The 18,614-nt window shown below is 51.9% G+C and overlaps 1 protein-coding gene across 2 annotated transcripts in view; it reads right to left on the bottom strand.

The window, feature by feature from the left end:
* SPRED2 (sprouty related EVH1 domain containing 2) overlaps window positions 1–8,861 on the bottom strand; it is a 125,762-nt gene extending 116,901 nt beyond the window's left edge. The window contains exon 1 of one of the 2 annotated variants that reach the window (XM_017340722.4): window positions 8,510–8,861. In XM_017340722.4, coding sequence (XP_017196211.1) covers window positions 8,510–8,535 — 26 coding nt within the window. In that variant the 5' untranslated portion in view covers window positions 8,536–8,861. The remainder of the gene's footprint in view (window positions 1–8,509) is intronic. The other variant, XM_089327602.1, reaches the window with a different exon arrangement.
* Between the last annotated feature and the right edge of the window lie 9,753 nt (window positions 8,862–18,614).

Genomic DNA, 18,614 nt, shown 5'->3' with positions numbered 1-18,614 from the left:
TCTGTCTCTCTCTCTCACTGTCCACTCTGCCTGTCAAAAAAAAAAAAAAAAAAAAAAGCCAGACTTGACTAAAAAGAGGAAGAAAAGGAGGTAAATTTAATAACCATCTTAAGACTATTCACACGTACATAGCTTTCAAAGGTCTATAAAAATAAGCAACATTGTTGGCTGTTGATGATTAAATTAAACCTCACTTCCGCTGCTGCATCTGTAATCCTCCTCCCTCTCTACCTTGCTCACTGGCTGGAGACACAGAATGAAACCCTCGCATGGCATGCCGGTAGACAAAACATGTCATAAGCCAACTTACTCCCATGAGAACCTGCCCATTCCCGCCAAGCTTTTTACTTTTCTTTCAGAAACTATTTAAACCATGTTAACAATAGATCAGGAAAGGGGTAGGGACAGCAAGGGAGGCAAGGATGCTTCTACAGGTAGGGGACAATGACAGACGGCGGACAAGCTACAAACATCACAATCTCAAAAAGCCACTGAGTGAAAGGGCCAACAGTCAGCTGGGCATTACTGACACCACAGTACAAAAGCCAAGGTGCTGTTCTGCAGCGACCCGGCAGGACAGTGTGGAAAGCAAACACAACAGCAGAGCAGGTCTTCTAAGCTCTGGTTCTCTCCCCACAGGCTCTCTGAGGATCCTTGAGCAAGGCACTTCCACTCTCTTAGGGACAATCTCATTCCCTGCCTCCAAAGGCGGCTAGGAAGCCAAAATGGTTCATGGATACTCTGCCTTGTAAATCGGGAAAAGAAGTAATATCTTGTTGCAGGACACAGGACATGCAACATAGCAGATGCAGAGGAGCCTCGATCAGGTGATGTGCCAAAAGGCCTTCCCAAGGTCACCTCATTTCCACTTTGTTACAGCCTATGAAGCAGACAGCAGATCAACCCGGGGCTAGTGGCTCAGGACGCTTACCCAGGGCCTTTAAGTCAATAAGGAGGGCAGGGGTAGGCGCTGGTCCCAAAGCCGTATTTCATCTGCCACCATCACACTATTCCTCTGGTAGTCTTAAAAAGCAATCTCGAAGTCTCTCTTGGATGTATGTACAATGTGAACATCATCACATTTTTATATAATGTAAGACGGCTTTTTCAATAAATGTTTGCTTCAATCAATCAGTAGAAGTCGCAGAGTCAGCTGTGCTCAGCCCTCTGCCAGGCCACAGGTAGGAGGGTAAGTAAGCTCTTCCCACACCTGGAAGGGCAGCGAGGCCAAGCTTCTCCGGGCGCTCCCAGTGAAGTGCGGATGCAAATACACATCAGAGCCTCTCTGAGCAATAAGCTCTAGAGGCCAGAGCCAAAGCAGTGCGATGGGACAAAGAAATGGGTGGAATCCATAATGAAAATAATAAGACCAAGATGAACAGAGCAAAGCCAACTAAACACTTAACCTGCTAACTCGGTTTCAGGCCTTTATGAAAGAACCACAGGGAATACATCTAAGAACAAAACAACCAGATTGAAAAAAAATCATTATTTCAGTATACAGAGCAGCCAAAGACGTATATTTTAGAAGCTGTATTTGTCCTAACCTCTTCAATCCCACATGCTAAATGTGAGGATGAAGTCAAAATCGATTTCTAAACCTCGGCCTTCCAACTGCAAGGAAATGCAGAAATGTTGCTTTTCAACAGCCAACCACCCTGAGTAGCACATCCCAGAAGCACAATGTCATCCTGTGTGCACTACACCACAGTGAATATATCGTTGATAAAGGTTACCTAAGAGATCGTAATGAGTAGTGATGAAACAGTGCTCGCTCACGTTAGCAAACTCTATGCTTGTCAGTACCAGCTACTTTACCAATCCTTCCCATGACATCAGTGCACGCCAGGCTGTGAAATAATCCTTCATGCCTACCCAGGACAAGCACACAGAAAACACAATTTGCTTCACAGCACTGTGCGCATCAGTGCAAAATAGTCCTTCTATTTCCAAGTAACTAAAAGCCTCAGAAAACGCCTTTAGCCACCAGTACTCTAGCCTTAAATATTTATGAAGAAAAAAAAAACACACTGCTAAGAATTATCAAGTTTATCACTATGAGTGGGTATTCAACAACAACAACAACAACAACAAAAACCAGGCCCATTTTCCTAGGAGAAAAACAAGTCAAAACAAAACCACACACACCCCCAAACCTTCCGGCTCTGCCTCTATTATCATCCTGTTCAGTTTCGAGGTTTTTGCTATTAGATGGTGTGTTTGTGTTCAACCGGTAATAGAGGAACCATGCCAATATTGGCGTTCATCAGCACAGCTGTTTCCAACTTCAAGTGTTAAGACTCCACCAGAACCCTGCTGCTACTGCAAATTGTTAAGATTGTGATGGCTGCAGATTCTCCTGCAGAGGCAGGAGCACGCGCCCTGACTTCTGGAGCTCTTCCGTTGTCTGCTGTGATGTTGTACTTCTCAGTCCCCACAACAGGGGTTGCAATCAATGGTTCTGAGCTGCCAGTGATGGATTACAACGACCAGAGAGCTCTGCATCCAATTTCTACAGAACACACCCGCAGCTTCATGTGAACACGTTGAGCTTCTCAGAAAGAGGCTTACACTGATATACAGGCCACTTTAACTAAATGCAACAATTAGCAACCACTGCATTAGCCAGCAGGGACAAAAAAGAATTTTAAACAACAAATACCCATTGAATAAAACAAATGGATTTAAGTAAACACAATGCATCCAATGGTATTGAGTCAATAACTAGAAAACATCAGAGATAACCCTGATTCCAGAAAGCTCATACTGTGATGCTGTGTATAAACCCAGCCCTAAATGGTTATTAACTGGAGCCGGTACTGCGGTAGGGAAAGCTGCTGCCTGTGACATTGGATGCCAGTTCCAGTCCCAGCTGCTCTATTTCCAATCCAACTCCCTGCTAATTTGCCTACGAAAGCAGTGGAGGATGGCCCAAGTGGTTAGGCCCCTGCACCCACGTGGTTATAGGTGCTTTGGCCTGGCCCAGCTCTGGCTGTTGCAGTCACTTGGGGAGTGAACCAGTGGATGAAAGACACCTCTCTCTCTCTCTCTCTCTCTCTCTGTAACTCTGCCTTTCAAATAAATAAATAAATCTTTAAAAAAAAATGGTGATAACTGCTATACAGTGCAGGGGAGAACTGATAAAGAGTTACCAATTTTGACTTGGAGAGTGGGAAAAATCAAGGTACACCTCCCAAAAGAAGTGGCTCAGAATAAGGCAGAGTGCCGCGGCTCACTAGGCTAATCCTCCGCCTTGTGGCGCCGGCACACAGGGTTCTAGTCCCGGTCGGGGCGCTGGATTCTGTCCCGGTTGCCCCTCTTCCAGGCCAGCTCTCTGCTGTGGCCAGGGAGTGCAGTGGAGGATGGCCCAAGTCCTTGGGCCCTGCACCCCATGGGAGACCAGGAGAAGTACCTGGCTCCTGCCATCGGATCAGCGTGGTGCGCCAGCCGCAGCGCGCCGGCCGCGGCGGCCATTGGAGGGTGAACCAACGGCAAAGGAAGACCTTTCTCTCTGTCTCTCTCTTTCTCACTGTCCACTCTGCCTGTCAAAAAATAAATAAAGAAGAGGGAAGGAAGAAAGAATGCCAGAATAAAGAGTAATAGTAAGCACGTTTAAAATTAAAAAAGAAAAAATGTTTGAAATGGGGAGAGAGAGAAAACAGGGGTGGGGAGATCTATTTGCTGGTTCACTCCCCAAATGCCCACAACAGCCAGGGTTGGACAGGCCAACGCCTGGAGCCCAGAACTCCATCCAGGCCTCCCGTGCGGGTGTCAGGACCCAAGTTCCCAAGCCCTCATTGGCTGCCCAGGATGCACATTAGCAGGCAGCTGAAAGAGAAGCAGAGGAACTGGACATGAACCAGGCACTCAGATAGGATGTAGGTGTCCCAAGAGGAACCAGCTGCTACACCAAATGTTTGCCCCAAAAGTAAGCAGGTCAATGAGGCAAAATAGTTTTTAGTATTCCTACAGACTTCCCTTTCACATATTGTATTGGCTAAAGGGACAGGAAAGCAGAGGGGACCAGCTACAGTCAGAAAGGCAGTAGCTTCTGCTAACATCCTTGTGAAAACAAACCCAGAACAGCACCTACCGACAAGGTCAGCCCAGGTGCACTGCCTAACCAGCTCTGCAGCCTTGCTGTGAACACTTAGCTTCATACAATGACAGCTCTGCCTTACAAACCCCGTAATGGCTCTCAAAGTTTTTGCTTTATCTTGCTTTCAAAATTTTCTAGTGAATGGATTAAGATTCCAATTCTGCAAAGTCAACTCTAGTTTTTTATATTCCCATTTTAAAATTAACATAAAGAAAACATGGATCAGTAACTATATACAGTTTAATTTCCACAATGGTTATTTCAATTAACACAGATCTAGCATTTCAGTAATAATGAACTTTAAACCCTCTCCCCTCCAGTATCTTAAGGGTATCACAGAATTCTCAAGCCCAAATGATTTGTTTTCACTTGCACTCATGCCTCCCGGCATTTACCAGGAAGATAAGTGATGGTGACAGCAGATTATCACCAGGTCAGAATGATTCCAGCTGGACACCCCCTCCCCTTCTCAGTGGTCAGTTAACACCGAGTTCTTGCTGAACCAGGCTGCTGGCATGCCTAATTCCCAGCTCCTTCAGTTACTAATGGCATAACCTCAGGCAAACTATTTAACCTCTGTGCCTCCGTTTCCCCAGCAATAAACTTGAGTAAGAACACCATCTGCCTCACAAGATTATTGAGAAAACACTAAATGGGTGAAGTGCTATATAAAAAGTTTGTCATCTTAGGCAGTAACTTGACTTAAACTTCCTCATGGGGCAACACCTAACCTGAAAATTAACAAGCTAAGAAAACTATCAGGGGCTGGTGTTGTGGCTTAACAGGTTAAGCCTCTGCCTGTGATGCTGGCATCCCATATGGGTGCTGGTTCGAGACCTGGCTACTCAACTTCAGATCCCACTCCCTGCTAATGTGCCTAGGAAAGCAGCAGAGGATGGCCCAAGTCCTTGGGCCCCGGACCCACATGGGAGACCCAGATGAAGTGCCTGGCTTCTGATTAGCTCAGCTTCAGCCATTGAGGCCATTTTGGGGGGTGAACCAGCAGATGGAAGACCTCTCTGTCTCGACCTCTCTCTGTAACTATGTCTTTCAAATAAATAAAATAAATCTTTAAAAAAATCAGGAAGTTATTCTTAATTTTATAAGTTGTCATAATGGTATTATTATGTTTCATAGAAAAGCATACCGTTCAAGTATTCAGGTGTAAGAACCCCAATGTTTGTACTGTCTTTGAAATGGTTCAAAAATATGTAAGCACTTTTTCAAATTATGGGAAATTCTCAACAACTGGGAAAATATGACTGAAGGTAAAGCTGAAAACCCATTCCCAGCAAGAAGTGGGGTACAGAGAAGAGTTCAAGAGATGAAGACAGAAAGCTGAATGGTGGCCCTGCGTCTCTTGACCTAAAGCTTGCTTCAACAGTTTATTTTTTCTGCGAATTTCCAAACCATTTATAGCCATGATCAAATGCTTTAAAGATACACACAAAAGCACATATGGTTTAAAAGTTTTTCAAAAAACTATTCCAAAGGCCATTTTCAATAGTTTGCTGTGCTTTTACTTTTTAAATTAAAAAAAAAAAAAACCCTGCAGAATTTAATATGACTTCCTATCTGGAGTTGTCAGTGTATTTTTTATATGGAAACTATCTTTTGGGACCATCTTTCACAATAGAAGAGAGAACTTTTAAACTGATATGGAAAAGCACATTAGAAGGAAAAACTCTTTTTAAGATTAAGCACAATTTTAATAGCTCCAAGACTCTGATTTACTGTACTGATACTAAATGTAGCATATATTTAAGTATCTGAGCTGTTTAATAAAAATTTTAATTATATGGAGCCTATTAAGAAAATTTTACCCAAGGTACAAAGATGTGTATTTTCTCTGGAACTCCAGGTTGATGTTACCAATTCCCTCAGTAAGTAATACACCCTGTGTAGTTCCAAAGACTATCTGAGACCTGAAACATAAAGCCACTAGAAAACAGAAGACCAAAATCCATAGAGGAAGAGTAAATAAATCTAGCAATCATCTAGGCTAATATGGCTACCATTATCAAGCAGTATTTTTAAGCTCTTGAGTGTCTACTGTGGCAGTGAAAGAAAACCAACAAGAAACCAATCACAGTAAGCTTTGTAACTCAGGAAGAGAAACCTTCTTCCTGGCATAACATTTAGAAGAACTTTTTGAGACGAGCCATTACATAAGGACATTGAACAACCTAATGGACGGTGTCTGCAATGGTGGTCTACAGGGCTGCCTTCTCAGGCATTCCACACCTCACGCCAAGGTCATCACCGTAAAAGTGTCCCCCAGAAGGCCATCTCGGCAGTGACTAAGGCCCCCAGGCTTCCTGAGTCCCTAAACGAAGCCAGAACCTGTCCTCAGATGTATCCATCGTCTCGGCTGGGTTTCTGACAGCACTTGGTCTGACAGCCTGGTGCTCCCACCCTTGAGCCTGTGGCTTTGGAGAGCAGATGGGGTGGGAGGCGAGGGTGACACGATGCTGTGAAAAGGGCCAAGCTAGGCCTGTGCATACAAGAGATGGAGCCAAGGAAGCGGATGTGGAATGGTCAAACCTCTCCAAGAATCCCCAGGGCGGAGCGACGCAGCTGCCCTCCGGTGCACAGGGCCGAATGAGCACCTGTATGACAACACCTGCTTATCCAGCAGCGTATTCCTTCTCCACATTGCAGCACTAAAAGCCCAACTTTTCTTTTTTCCACTTTGCCACTTCAAGGCACAGTATACGAAGGCAAAGCAAATGCCTAAAATACAAAGAGCAGCAGAGGCGGCAGACGATGTGCAAACCGGGAGAGGAGGGATCCTTTCCACCGGTGCCTGGTGGATCAGGGGTTACTGCAGTTACGGCTCCTTGGGGACCCACAGGAAGGAAATTCCCTTTCCTGAACACCAGCCCCTCTCCTGCCCAGCCTGGCAACAGCAGACGCTAAAGGATAAAGGCGTGTTAAAAAAAAAAAAAAAAAAAAAAAAAGTGAGTACATTTCTTAAGAGTAGCACAGCATTCTATCACCTGCTCCAAGACACCTTCAAGCTCCCTGCTACCCAGCCCTGAGTCACTTCCCCTCCCGCACTGCCGAGTCTCAAGGCTGGCAGGCGGTGCGGCGGGGGGCGGCTGCTGCTGCTGCTCCCCCGGCGCAGACACGCGCGGAGCCTCCCTACAGGGCGCGTCCTCGCGGCCGCGGCGCGCCTCGGTGCGCCCAAGCCGGCCGCCGCTACCTCGGCTAATGGCAGCACTGAATGAAAGGAACCGAGGCAGGCTCCGGATTTATGAATGTGCAGGGGAGGAGGCATGTCATGTGACAATAAAGGAGAGCGTCTTATTCACAAAAAAAAAAAAAAAAAAAAAAGTGGCTGGTGGCGGGTACAGCCACCAAGCAGCGGCGGCGGCGGCCGCGACCGCTCGGACCCCAGGCCGAAGACCAGAGGCTCCGGGCCCAGGGGCCCCGCCGCCGCCGCCGCACCCGCACCCGCGACTGGAAACGCCTCGGGCGGGAGAGTGCAAAGGCCAAGCCAGACCCCGCGATCGCGAGGCGGGCGGCCGGCCGGGAGCTGCACCTCGGCCAGGGGATGCCGACACGGGTCTTGCGCCGGGCGGCCCAGGAGCCCCTCCGGCGGAGGGCCCGGAGCATTGTTCCACTCGGGCCCGCGGGCCGCGCACAGGCCCGGGCACGCGCTCACGCGAGCGCGCACACGCTCCCAGACACTCACACCACCCGCCCGCGGCGCGCTGCCCCGCACGCTCCCGCCCGCCCCCGTCGCACACGCCGCGGATCCGCCCCCCGAGCTGCCCCGACCCGCGGGGCGCGTGTGCCGGCCCGCAAGCGCGCGCATTCACACACTCACACGCGCGGGGGCCTCGGGCGGCTCCGGCTAGCGCGGGACCCCGGCGCGCCAGACCCCCGCGCGGCCCGCACCCGGCCTCGCCTCGCTCCGCCGTGTTTTTATGAATGAAAATGTGGTATGCAAATGAGAGCGATTCAAGAAAACGAAATGGCGGAGCCTGGGCCCCACTGGGCTCCGGAGGGGACCGCCGGGCGGGAGTCACAAAGTCACCAACGCAAAAGCCCACCGACCCCGGGAAGCCCGATCGGGGGTGTCAGCCTTCAGCTCCCGCCGCAAGGCTTGCAGGGTGGGATGGGTGGCGAGAGGGAGCCGGGACCGCCCCGAGGTCACCCGTGCGCCCTTGGCCCCCACGGCGGCCGCTAGCCCGCCGACCCCAGGCGTGCCCCCCGCCAGCACGCGGCAATTTCGGCCCCCTCCTCCCCTCAGCAAGGAAAACCTCGCGCCCGGACCCCGACAGGTCGGCGAGCCGCTGCACCCCACGCCAAGTTCACCCAGCAGCGTCCCCGCCCGCGTCCTCAGCCCCGGCCCCCACGCCGCCCCCTCGGGGCTCCCGCGTCCCACCCCGCGGCCAAACTTACTCGTCCGGGTGTGTTTCTTCGGTCATTTTCCTGTTCACCTAGACGCCTGTCCCGCAGCGGGCAGCTTTGCTCCCTTCATCTTCCTGTCCGCTCACCCCCCTTCTTCACATCTCCAGAGATCGCCTGATTGGGGTGGGGGTGGGGGGAGCGGCTAAAGATGAAGGGGGCGCCGCAGGCAGAAGGGGAAGCAGGGCGGCCGGGGTGCGGGGGAAGGTGCGGGGAAGGGGCGCCGAGGCGAGCCGCTGGGGGAGGCGGCGCCGCGGGCGAGGCGGGCGGGGGCTCCGGGGCGCGCGAGGCGCGGAGGGGCGAGACTGGGGCAGGGGACGGCGGAGGGGGAGAGCAGGAGAAAAACAAGCGCGCCTCGGAGCGGCGGGGACTGCTGAGAGGAGGAGGAGGAGCGGGCCGGCCGCCGGCGGGGGCTGGGCCCGGGGTCGCCCCCGGGGGGCCGGGCCAATCACGGTTCCGGGGAGCGGTCGGCGGCCGGGGGAGGTGCGCCTGGGAGGCGGTGCAGGGCGCCCCGTCCGAGCCCCATCTCTCGACTCCACCGATTTACTCCATATTGGATTCTCACAGCCGCCAACAGGAGGAGGAAGTAGGGCGGAAGCGATGACGTCTTCCCAGCGGCCAGAGGTGGTGGAGTGCAAAAAGCTTCCTACTTGCGACCGAAAAAAAAAAAAAAAAAAAAAAAAGGAGGAGGAGAAAAAAAAAAAACTTTGTCCCGCCTACTGAGCATGCTCGGCTTCCTTTCCTCCTCCCTCCTGGCCTCCACTCCCGGAGGAGCGGCGGAGCGGAGTTTGCTCAGCGTCGGTCTGGCTCCGAATCCTCTCTGGGCAGGGACTCCGGGTTTTAGGGAGCCCAAGAGGAGGGAGGAGGCGGGCGCGGGAGGCCTCACTCACATCTGGCTCCCGTTTTGCGCCCTCCCTCCTCCCAAACCCCAGGATTCCACGCCGAAGGCGAGGGGTGGGGGAGGCGCTGGGACGCTGGAGCGCTGGGGCTTGGAGGGGAACCACTGCCCCCTCCCCGCATGCGAGGGTCTGGGCGGCGCAGGTGGCAGCGCCTGGCCTCTGCACCCAGCCAACCAGAAACCGAGGGGGAGGGACGGCGTTCGGCTCTGCCAAGGTTCTGAATGGCAGAGGCTTTTCAGTTTCACGTGAATCTCGTGGTCTTTTTTTTTTTTTTTTTTGTCGTGATAGAGGAACGGGCGTTTTAAAGTGATTATTATTATTTGTGCACAGAAAAATAAAAATGAATCCAATACAGCCCAGAAACGCTTGAATTTCATAGAAACGGCGGTGTTTCTCGCGTTAAAAGGCAACCCCAAAATAGTTTTTAAATGATCCAGCCAATCTCTCTTGTTGATAGAGGATGGCTCTAGGCCCCTTGGAGGCCGTGTAGTTTCTGAGCCAGAGGTTGCCGGCCCTGTGGGCTTTGGCATCGGTAGAGGGGGCGCTCCCAGCCACTCTCCTGCTTCCACTCGCTCCTCCTCCCCTTTCAAATTATCTTCAAGGTCTCTTGGCTGGGACCTGCTGCAGATTTTCTGGGTGGGCCCAGGCTCTCCAAAAAGGCCCGGTCTGGGCAATGGGCAGGACTGGCTTCCTGTGCATGCCAACTACTATGTGACATAAGCTGTGCTTGGTTCCAGCCTCTCCTGTTGCAGTCTTGAAATTATTTATAATTTTTGAGCAAGGGTCTCTGCACTTGCACTTTGCACTGGGTCCCACGAATTAAACAGCCATTGGGTATTTGCTTCTGCAGTCCTGCTAGAGAGCCAAGGACATGGTCTCTGACCCTTTCTGTTCTCCAAGCACGGTAGACTTTTTCCATCCTCCAGAATATGCCATGAGAAAACCCACAAATTCTGAGTAAATAGAAACCACTGAACAAATTACAAGAATTTTAAATATTTATGTCAAATATGGTGTAGATGAAATACCCCTACTATGAAAATCTGAAATTTTTTGAGCAATGACATGATACCACAAGTGGAAAATTGTTCACTTTGAAACTTTGTTTCATGCACAATATTAAAATATTCTAGAAAATTACCTTCAGACCATGTATATAAGGTGTACATGAAACGTAAATGAATTTCATGACTAAACTTGGACCCCATCCCAAGATGTCTCATCATGCTGTCCATAGCATAATCAGATAAAGAATACAAGTGTTTTGAAAAGGTATCTGGATGTGGAGAGTCACCAGTGCCCTGAAGGTGGTAAGTCTCACCTTTAGACAGGGAGGAAACCCCGGGGTTATCCCGGGCTGCATGCTCCTCACAGCTCTGCTCTTGGTGCACATGGACTGGGCTTCACCACCTTCCATGCTAGTGCTGGTATGTGTGGTACAAGAAGTGCCCTAGATGGGGTGGGTCACCTGGGTTCTGGATTTTCTCTGAGACCCTGCATGAGGCTTTTAGCAATTATTCAGTTTCTTTATAAAACAGGGCCAAGAAGGCCAAACTTGTCTGTCTCCATTTTTGAGGCTAGTAAGAGTCTGAGAGAAGGCACTAAACAAAGCCAAGTTTTCATTGTTCTCTAAGTCTCTGGCTAAGGCATCTGCCCAGTGCTCACCTGTGGCCACTGTTTCTCTTCTTCCTGGGGATGCTGAAAAACATCCCATTCAGTCATTCCTGAACTTCCAAATTAGCTGCCCAACGGCATTTCTTTGGCCTCATCCTCCAGTTTCAGAGTGTCCAAAATGCAAGGTGGTTACTAATTTCTGCAGGTAGCTGAGCTGTGTCACCACTCACTCAGCCAGCTCTCTGCTAATGACAGAGTCCAAGGGCCAGGCAGCCAGGGGAACAATGGAAAACATTCTAAGGTCCAGGAGTCACAAAGTCCCTGCTGGGATCGCCTGGTGCCAGACTCCAGCTGGGCCATCTTGAACGGGTCCTTAGCTACTCTGAGCTTTGCATCCCTCTGTTGTGTCAGCATAATACCCACAACACAGGATTACTGGGAAGATTAAATGGACTGTGCAGTGAAGGTACTGTGCAGAGCACGCTGCAAATATCAGATTCCTGGCAGCTCTTTCCCGTCTCCTGCCAGTTGGATTAGCAAATACTCCCCTCTGCTCCCAGACCTTCGTGTTCCTCTAAATAAAGCCTTTTGGTTCGCTTCTGCCTTTTGATGGAAATGTTAGCAGCAGGTGACCTCCTGGTCCTACCCATCAACTGCAGTCAAGGGGAATATGTTCCTGCGCCTCCACAGAATGAATTGGGGACACTGGGCGAATAATAAGCTGCGCTTATTGATCCGAGTGTCAGGGAGTTATGCGGCCACTGGATTGCTCCCGCACCCAGAGGCTATCACGGATTCAGGGCTTTAATTTAATGGCACTGCTGAAAGAGCTACGGACTCACTTCCCCGTCTCTCCCCCACAACCCGCAAAACAGACGGCGGGCGGCTTTGAACACTCAGAGCGAGATCGTCACGCTTCAGAAGCGGTATCAATCTGCTCGCAACTTCACGCAAAACCCGCGGAGCCTAAGCTCGGCCCCCGGCCTCTCCACGCGGAATCCCGAGCGGGGCGGGACCCTCCTCCCGCGTCCCACTCGCCAGCCGCCGGGAAAGCCCGGAGCACGGAGCGGGAGCGACCCTCGGCGGCCCCGGGACGGGCATGCTCAGTAGACCCGCAGGTCCGGTTTCACTCGGAAGCCGGCGGCCCCCGCCCCCGCCCCCGCCCGCCGCGCTCGGGCGCCGCGAGAAGCGGACATTTTAGCCTCCTCTGCGATCCGCCCCTCGCGCCCGTCCGGGTCCCGCAGGGCCGGCCGAGTGGACGCCCCCTGGGGTGGGATCTGATAAGTCACTCATCCTTCCGCCCCCTCCTCGGAGGGCGGGGAGGGGGTGAGCTGGGGAGCGGGGCGGGGGGCGCTGTAGCTCGCCCCGGGGTTAGCGCGGCCCCGCTCCCCTCCCCGCGAGGCGCGCGCAGCTGCGCTGGGGCCTGTCCTCGCCTCACCCCCACTCTTCCCCTTCGCTATTTCTCAATGACCCGCGCGCCCAGGACACTTCCGACGCGCGGGGGAGAGGGTGTCATTAGCGCTGGGTTTATCAGTTCCTTCCGGTCTGCCCCGGGCCGGGCTCTGGGCGCCTTTGGGCCGCGCCTCAGGCACTCCGGAGCCTTTTCTGGTGATGTTTAAAGAAGCCGTGGTCGTGCTGACACGCTGGGCCGAGTGACTTTGCAGCCCCTTGCCCTCCCCCCAGCACCGCCGGCAGGAACGGAAAGCCAGGCGCTTTCGCCATCAAGCACTGGGCGCAAACTTCGACGCTGCCCAGGCGCCTGGGAACGCTGCCCCAGGCCCCAGCTCCGGGCATGAATGGCTGGAGCCGGGTTGCATAATCTGCGTGGTATAAATAGCCGGCGGGCGGGCCGCTGACACGCTCGGTTGTACCGTTACCGTGCAATACTTCAACCCCCGGGCCGCTCTCCTGTGCGCTGCCACGCCGGGGTTTTAAATCGCAGGCACGCGAGGCCCGGACGCCCGCCTCCCTCCTCCCCTAGGCCAAGCCTGATCAATGAAACGCCCACCTCGCGGCGCAGGGTCAGCGCCATCAGCCACCGAACGAGAGGTGGGGGTGCGAGACCGGGAGACGCAGACAGCAGGAGATCAGTGACAGGGCCAGGAAACACGCTTTTCGAGAAATGTGGGTTTGCCTCTGGAGTTTCAGTTTACAACTGTGCAATCTCGGTGAATTTAAGAATGGATTATGCGAAGGGCCTTTCGACTGCCAGCCACTGTCCCTGGACAAAGTGCTGCTTTATTCAGAGGAGCTGGGGCCTGCCCTCCCAGGGCCCCTGAGGTCCTCCAGAAAAGCCAGTGGGACCGGTCACTTTAGCCATTCCCCTGAGCTCTGCACTTCTTCCTTAGAAGTCTCAGTTACCTCCAAAGCCAAGTGTGTCTCAACAACAAATTATTATTTCCTAGAGTATTTCACAAATATGTGGTCATTTTAAAAATTAAAGAGGCCGGCACTGTGGCCTAGCAGGTAAAACCACAGCCTGCAGTGCTGGCATCCCATATGGACACCGGTTCAAGTCCCGGGGGCTCCACTTCTCATCTAACTCTCTGCTATGGCCTGGGAAAGCAGTAGAAGATGGCTCAAGTGCTTGGACCCTTGTACCAGTAGGGGAGACCTGGAAGAAGCTCCTGGCTCCAGGCTTCTGTCATTGTGACCATCTGGGGAGTAAACCAGTAGTTGGAAGACTCTCTCTCTTGCTCTTGTTTTCTCTCTGCCTCTCTGTAACTCTTTCAAATAAAAAGTACAGTCTGCAGACGTCTTTTTCCCCCTTTCCCTTAAACTCCAAACTCCAAACTTCAAAATATAAAACTGCCAAATCCTCGCAGATGAATTTCTGGTGTTGTGAAAGCAAGGTCACGATCCTGGAGTGCCCGCTCCTCCCAGGTACTTTTGGAGGCGGAGGGGATCCAGGAAGTGAATGGACCCCAGTCCCGATCTCTCTGGGAGCTCAGACAGGTGGGCAGCAGGCCTGTAAAGAAGCCTGGAGGGCTGCGAAGTGGGACAAGCCAGCGAGAAGGAAAGCGGAGAAAAGTGGTTGGGGCTCCATCTTGAGGGTTGACAGAGGCTGGTACCCAGAGACAACTGGAAGGTGGGCATGGGCTTCTCAAGGAGAGACAACCTGGTGAACACTAAGGCCCTGAGGGAGCCAGGGGGAGAGGGAGAAGGGCAGAAGCTGGGTCAGGAGTTGTTTTGAAGTCTTGGAACCTTTTATAGCTGATCTCTGTCCAGTCCTCCATGGCCACAGGGATTCCCCCAAGGTTACTTGCAAGGAGAGCAAGTGGCCATTGTTGTTCTGTGATTAGGGTATCAAACCAGCTTCACAAACCTAAGCTTCTGGGCAAGGCAAGGCCCCACACAAGCTTTGTTTCACTTGTTTTGTTTTGTTTTGTTTTTGTTAAGATTTATTTTATTTATTTGAAAGAGAGTTACAGAGAGAGGCAGAGACACAGAGAGAAGTCTTCCACCCGCTGGTTCACTCCCCAGATGGCCACAATGGCCGGAGCTGCGCCGATCGGAAGCCAGGAGCCAGGAGCCTACTCCGGTTCTCGCACGTGGGTGCAGGGGCCCCAGGACTTGGGCCATCCTCCACTGCCTCCCCAGGCCATAGCAGAGAGCTGGATCGGAAGAGGAGCAGCCGGGACTAGAACTGGCACCCATATGGGATGCAGGCGCCTCAGGCCGGGGCTTTAACTCGCTGTGCCACAGTGCCCCCCCCCCGCCCCTTTTAACATTTAAAAATCAGAATATAGGTTAGGGCTGTTGTGGTGCATCTGATTAGGCTGCTGCTTGGGACAGCCACATGCCATCACAGTGCCTGGTTCAAGTTCTGGCTACCCTGCGCTTCTGATAACAGCTCTGCTAGAGTGCTTGAGAGGCAGCAGATGATGCTTCTAGTACTTGGGGCCCTACCACCCATGCGGGAGACCCGATGGAGTTCCCCTGGCTTTGGCCTGGCCCAGTCCCAGCTGTTATGTACATTTGGGGTCACAACTGCAGGGGCTGAGCTGGGCCCAAACTAGGAGCCTGGGACTCCATTGGCTCTCGCATATGGGTGGCAGGAGCCCAAGTACTCAGGCCATCTTCTGCTGCTTTCTCAGGTGTAACATGATCAGGGAGCTGGAAGGGAAGTGGAGCAGCCAGGACCAAGTCCCATATAGGATGCCAGTGTCGTAGGTGGTGGCTTAACCTGCTGCACCACAATGCCAGCCCCAGCATTTGAATTTTTTGATCCCTGGCATGAAAGAGTGTTTTACAACTGTATCAAGGCAGGCCGGCGCCGCGACTCACTAGGCTAATCCTCCACCTTGCAGCGCCAGCACACCGGGTTCTAGTCCCAGTCGGGGCGCCGGATTCTGTCCCGGTTGCCCCTCTTCCAGGCCAGCTCTCTGCTGTGGCCAGGGAATGCAGTGGAGGATGGCCCAAGTGCTTGGGCCCTGCACCCCATGGGAGACCAGGTTAAGCGCCTGGCTCCTGCCTTTGGAACAGCGTGGTGCGCCGGCCGCGGTGGCCATTTTGAGGGGTGAACCAACGGCAAAAGGAAGACCTTTCTGTCTCTCTCACTGTCCACTCAGCCTGTCAAGCACACACACACACACACACACACAACACAACTGTATCAAGGCCCTACTCTGAGATACCAGCTAGGTAGAGTGGTCACTGGGTAAAGCAATTTGTGTAGAGACTACTGGTCTGTTGGGAGGAAAGACATTCGCCACCCCCACAGCCATGCAGTCCCGGCAGAGTGGATTAGAGCGGGCCTAGCCATAGCCAAGGGCAGGGAACAGTGAGGCTTCTAAACTAACAACCAGCACTTATTCCAGCTTAGGCTCCCGTTTCTGTTGAACCTGACCTAAGATTACTTGGTGCTCTGCCAGCAGGGGAACTGGGTATTCAAGTGATCAATTGGAAAAATCCAGATAGGATCATGCTTGACCCCAGATTTCTGGAGCAGATGATACAAGTTAGCATAACCAAACCTTTCTCTCCTTCTTCTTCTTCCTCTTCCTCCTCCTCTTCCTGTTTTCCCCAACCCAAATGCCCACAACAAGTGGCCAGCCTATGTGGGTGGCAAGGACCCAAATATCTAAGTCCTCACCACTGCCTCCCAGGGTCTGCATTAGCAGGAAGCTGCAGTCAGAAACCAGAGCAGGAATGGAACCCAGGACTCTGCTGCAGGACACAGCCATCTTTTATTTTTTTTTTATTTATTTTTTTTTATTTTTTGACAGGCAGAGTGGACAGTGAGAGAGAGAGACAGAGAGAAAGGTCTTCCTTTGCCGTTGGTTCACCCTCCAATGGCCGCCGCGGCCGGTGCGCTGCAGCCGGCGCACCGCGCTGATCCGATGGCAGGAGCCAGGAGCCAGGTGCTTTTCCTGGTCTCCCATGAGGTGCAGGGCCCAAGCACCTGGGCCATCCTCCACTGCACTCCCTGGCCACAGCAGAGGGCTGGCTTGGAAGAGGGGCAACCGGGACAGAATCCGGCGCCCCAACCGGGACTAGAACCCGGTGTGCCGGCGCCGCTAGGCGGAGGATTAGCCTAGTGAGCCGTGGCGCCGGCCTAAGACACAGTCATCTTAACTACAGTTCTCAGCCCCAGGCCAAGTGCCTGCCTCCATGACAAAACACGGTAAGCAGGAATGCTAGACTCAGATTTTACTTTTTTTTTTTTTAGATTGATTGATTTATTTGAAAGGCAGAGTTACAGAGAAGCAGAGAGAGAGAGAGAGAGAGAGAGAGAGAGAGAGATCTTCCATCTGCTGGTTCACTCCCCAGTTGGCCACAATGGCTGGAGCTATGCTAATCTGAAGCCAGGAGCCAGGAGCTTCTTCCGGGTCTCCCACGTGGGTGCAGGGGCCCAAGGACTTGGACCATCTTCCATTGCTTTCCCAGGCCATAACAGAGAGCTGGATCGGAAGTGGAACAGCCAGGACTTGAACCGGTGCCCTCATGGGATGCCAGCTCTGCAGATGGCAGCTTTACCGGCTATGCCACATGCCAGCCCCAGATTTTACACTTTTAATATATTATTTCAGGCATGGAAGATGGTTTGCAGGGAGTGAAAGCATTAGGAAGACATTTTCTTCTTCCATGACAGGAATAACTGCGTGACAAAGCTCAGTGGCAATGGCCGTGAGGAGAATAATCAATTCCAAAGCCATAAATGGGGTAGAATGACTTGGCTTTATGATTTATTAGATAGGAGGACTAATGGAGAAGTCTGGGATAACATCCAAGTTTCTGACTTGGGAAATTGGGTGCTTCCTGGTGCCTTTAACATGATTAGGGTATAGGTAGGGAGGAGGAGGAGGAAGGCTTGGGTCACTCAGGTTGGAGAGACACAATAAGCAATTGCAACCATTCAAGTCTGGACCCACAAACTAGGTCAGCAATTGGTGGATAGAGATGGGCCAGGACAGAGGAGAGCAGAACCCAGAGATGCAGACGAAGAGAGATCCCTGAGGACATCATTTAGAGAAAAAGATGGAGAGGAATTGAACATGAGGGGAATTTTTAGAGTGTGCATTTGCAACTTAACAGAGGGACATTTGGGGTCAGTGCCAGGGAGTTTCATAGAGATTCTGATTCAATAGAAAAAATTTCTTCCAGAAAGTGAGTTAACACTTGATGAGTTCTACTATCCTCTCCTTTTGGTGTCAGAATCCCACCATTGTCACCACCTTAATAAGAATCTCTTCTCTCCTCTCCCAATAGCGTGCCATATTTTTACTATCTTTTTTCTGGAAAGACCACAGATGGAAAACAAAACAAAGCACAAAGACAAGACCACAGGTGAAAAGGAAGCTTCATTATATAAGAGAGTCAGAACTTTTCAAATTGGAAGAAAGTGAAAGCTCCTGTGTTTGTGGCAACTGTGGTTCCAAAACCCCAAATGTCTTAACCCAGCTTTTTGCAGTAGGTGAAGGTAAGAGAGGAAAACAAAACACAGTGAGACACAGACTTTGTGCCAGTTAGCTTCTGCTGTGTAACAAACCACTGCAAAACTAGGTGGTTTAAAATGACGGATGTGTCACTATTTCTGAGCCTCTGGTCTGTGGGTTGGTGGCTCATCTGTTCCAGGCCTACTCAGCTGGGGCCAGATGGTCTAGAAAGGCCTTGCTCACACGCGGTGACTGGCAGGCTGATCGGCCCAAGAAGAGGAAGGGCTGGGCTATCTCCTCTCTGCTCGGGGTAATCGACTATCCTCCAGCAGGCCAGCCCGGATGAGATCACGTGGTGGTGGCGGCGGCAGGGCTCCCAGATCACCAAGACAAGGCCTGATATTCCAGTGTGTGTGCCTTTGTCAAGCTTGTACTCATGTCACATACTTAGTAAATCTCACGTTAGCCAGGGAAGCCACACAGCCCTGAGTCAGAATCAACGAGGGGTGCAGTAGACGCTTTCTGGGTGAGAAGAAGAGAAGTGCAGAGCGGGTAAGAGGAATCTGTAACCATTTTTACAATCTGCTTCAATCCCTAATCCAAGTTTCACAATCTAGAGAAGGATGTTCGTCATAATATACATTTATCGTATATATGACACATATTTATTATAAATATATAATAAAATATAATTATACATACAAGTGC

Source organism: Oryctolagus cuniculus, chromosome 2 (assembly GCF_051225735.1).
Source record: "Oryctolagus cuniculus isolate XC-2025 breed Fujian yellow rabbit chromosome 2, ASM5122573v1, whole genome shotgun sequence".
Classification (NCBI taxonomy): Eukaryota; Metazoa; Chordata; class Mammalia; order Lagomorpha; family Leporidae; genus Oryctolagus; species Oryctolagus cuniculus.
This window is presented reverse-complemented; position numbering and strand designations above follow the sequence as displayed.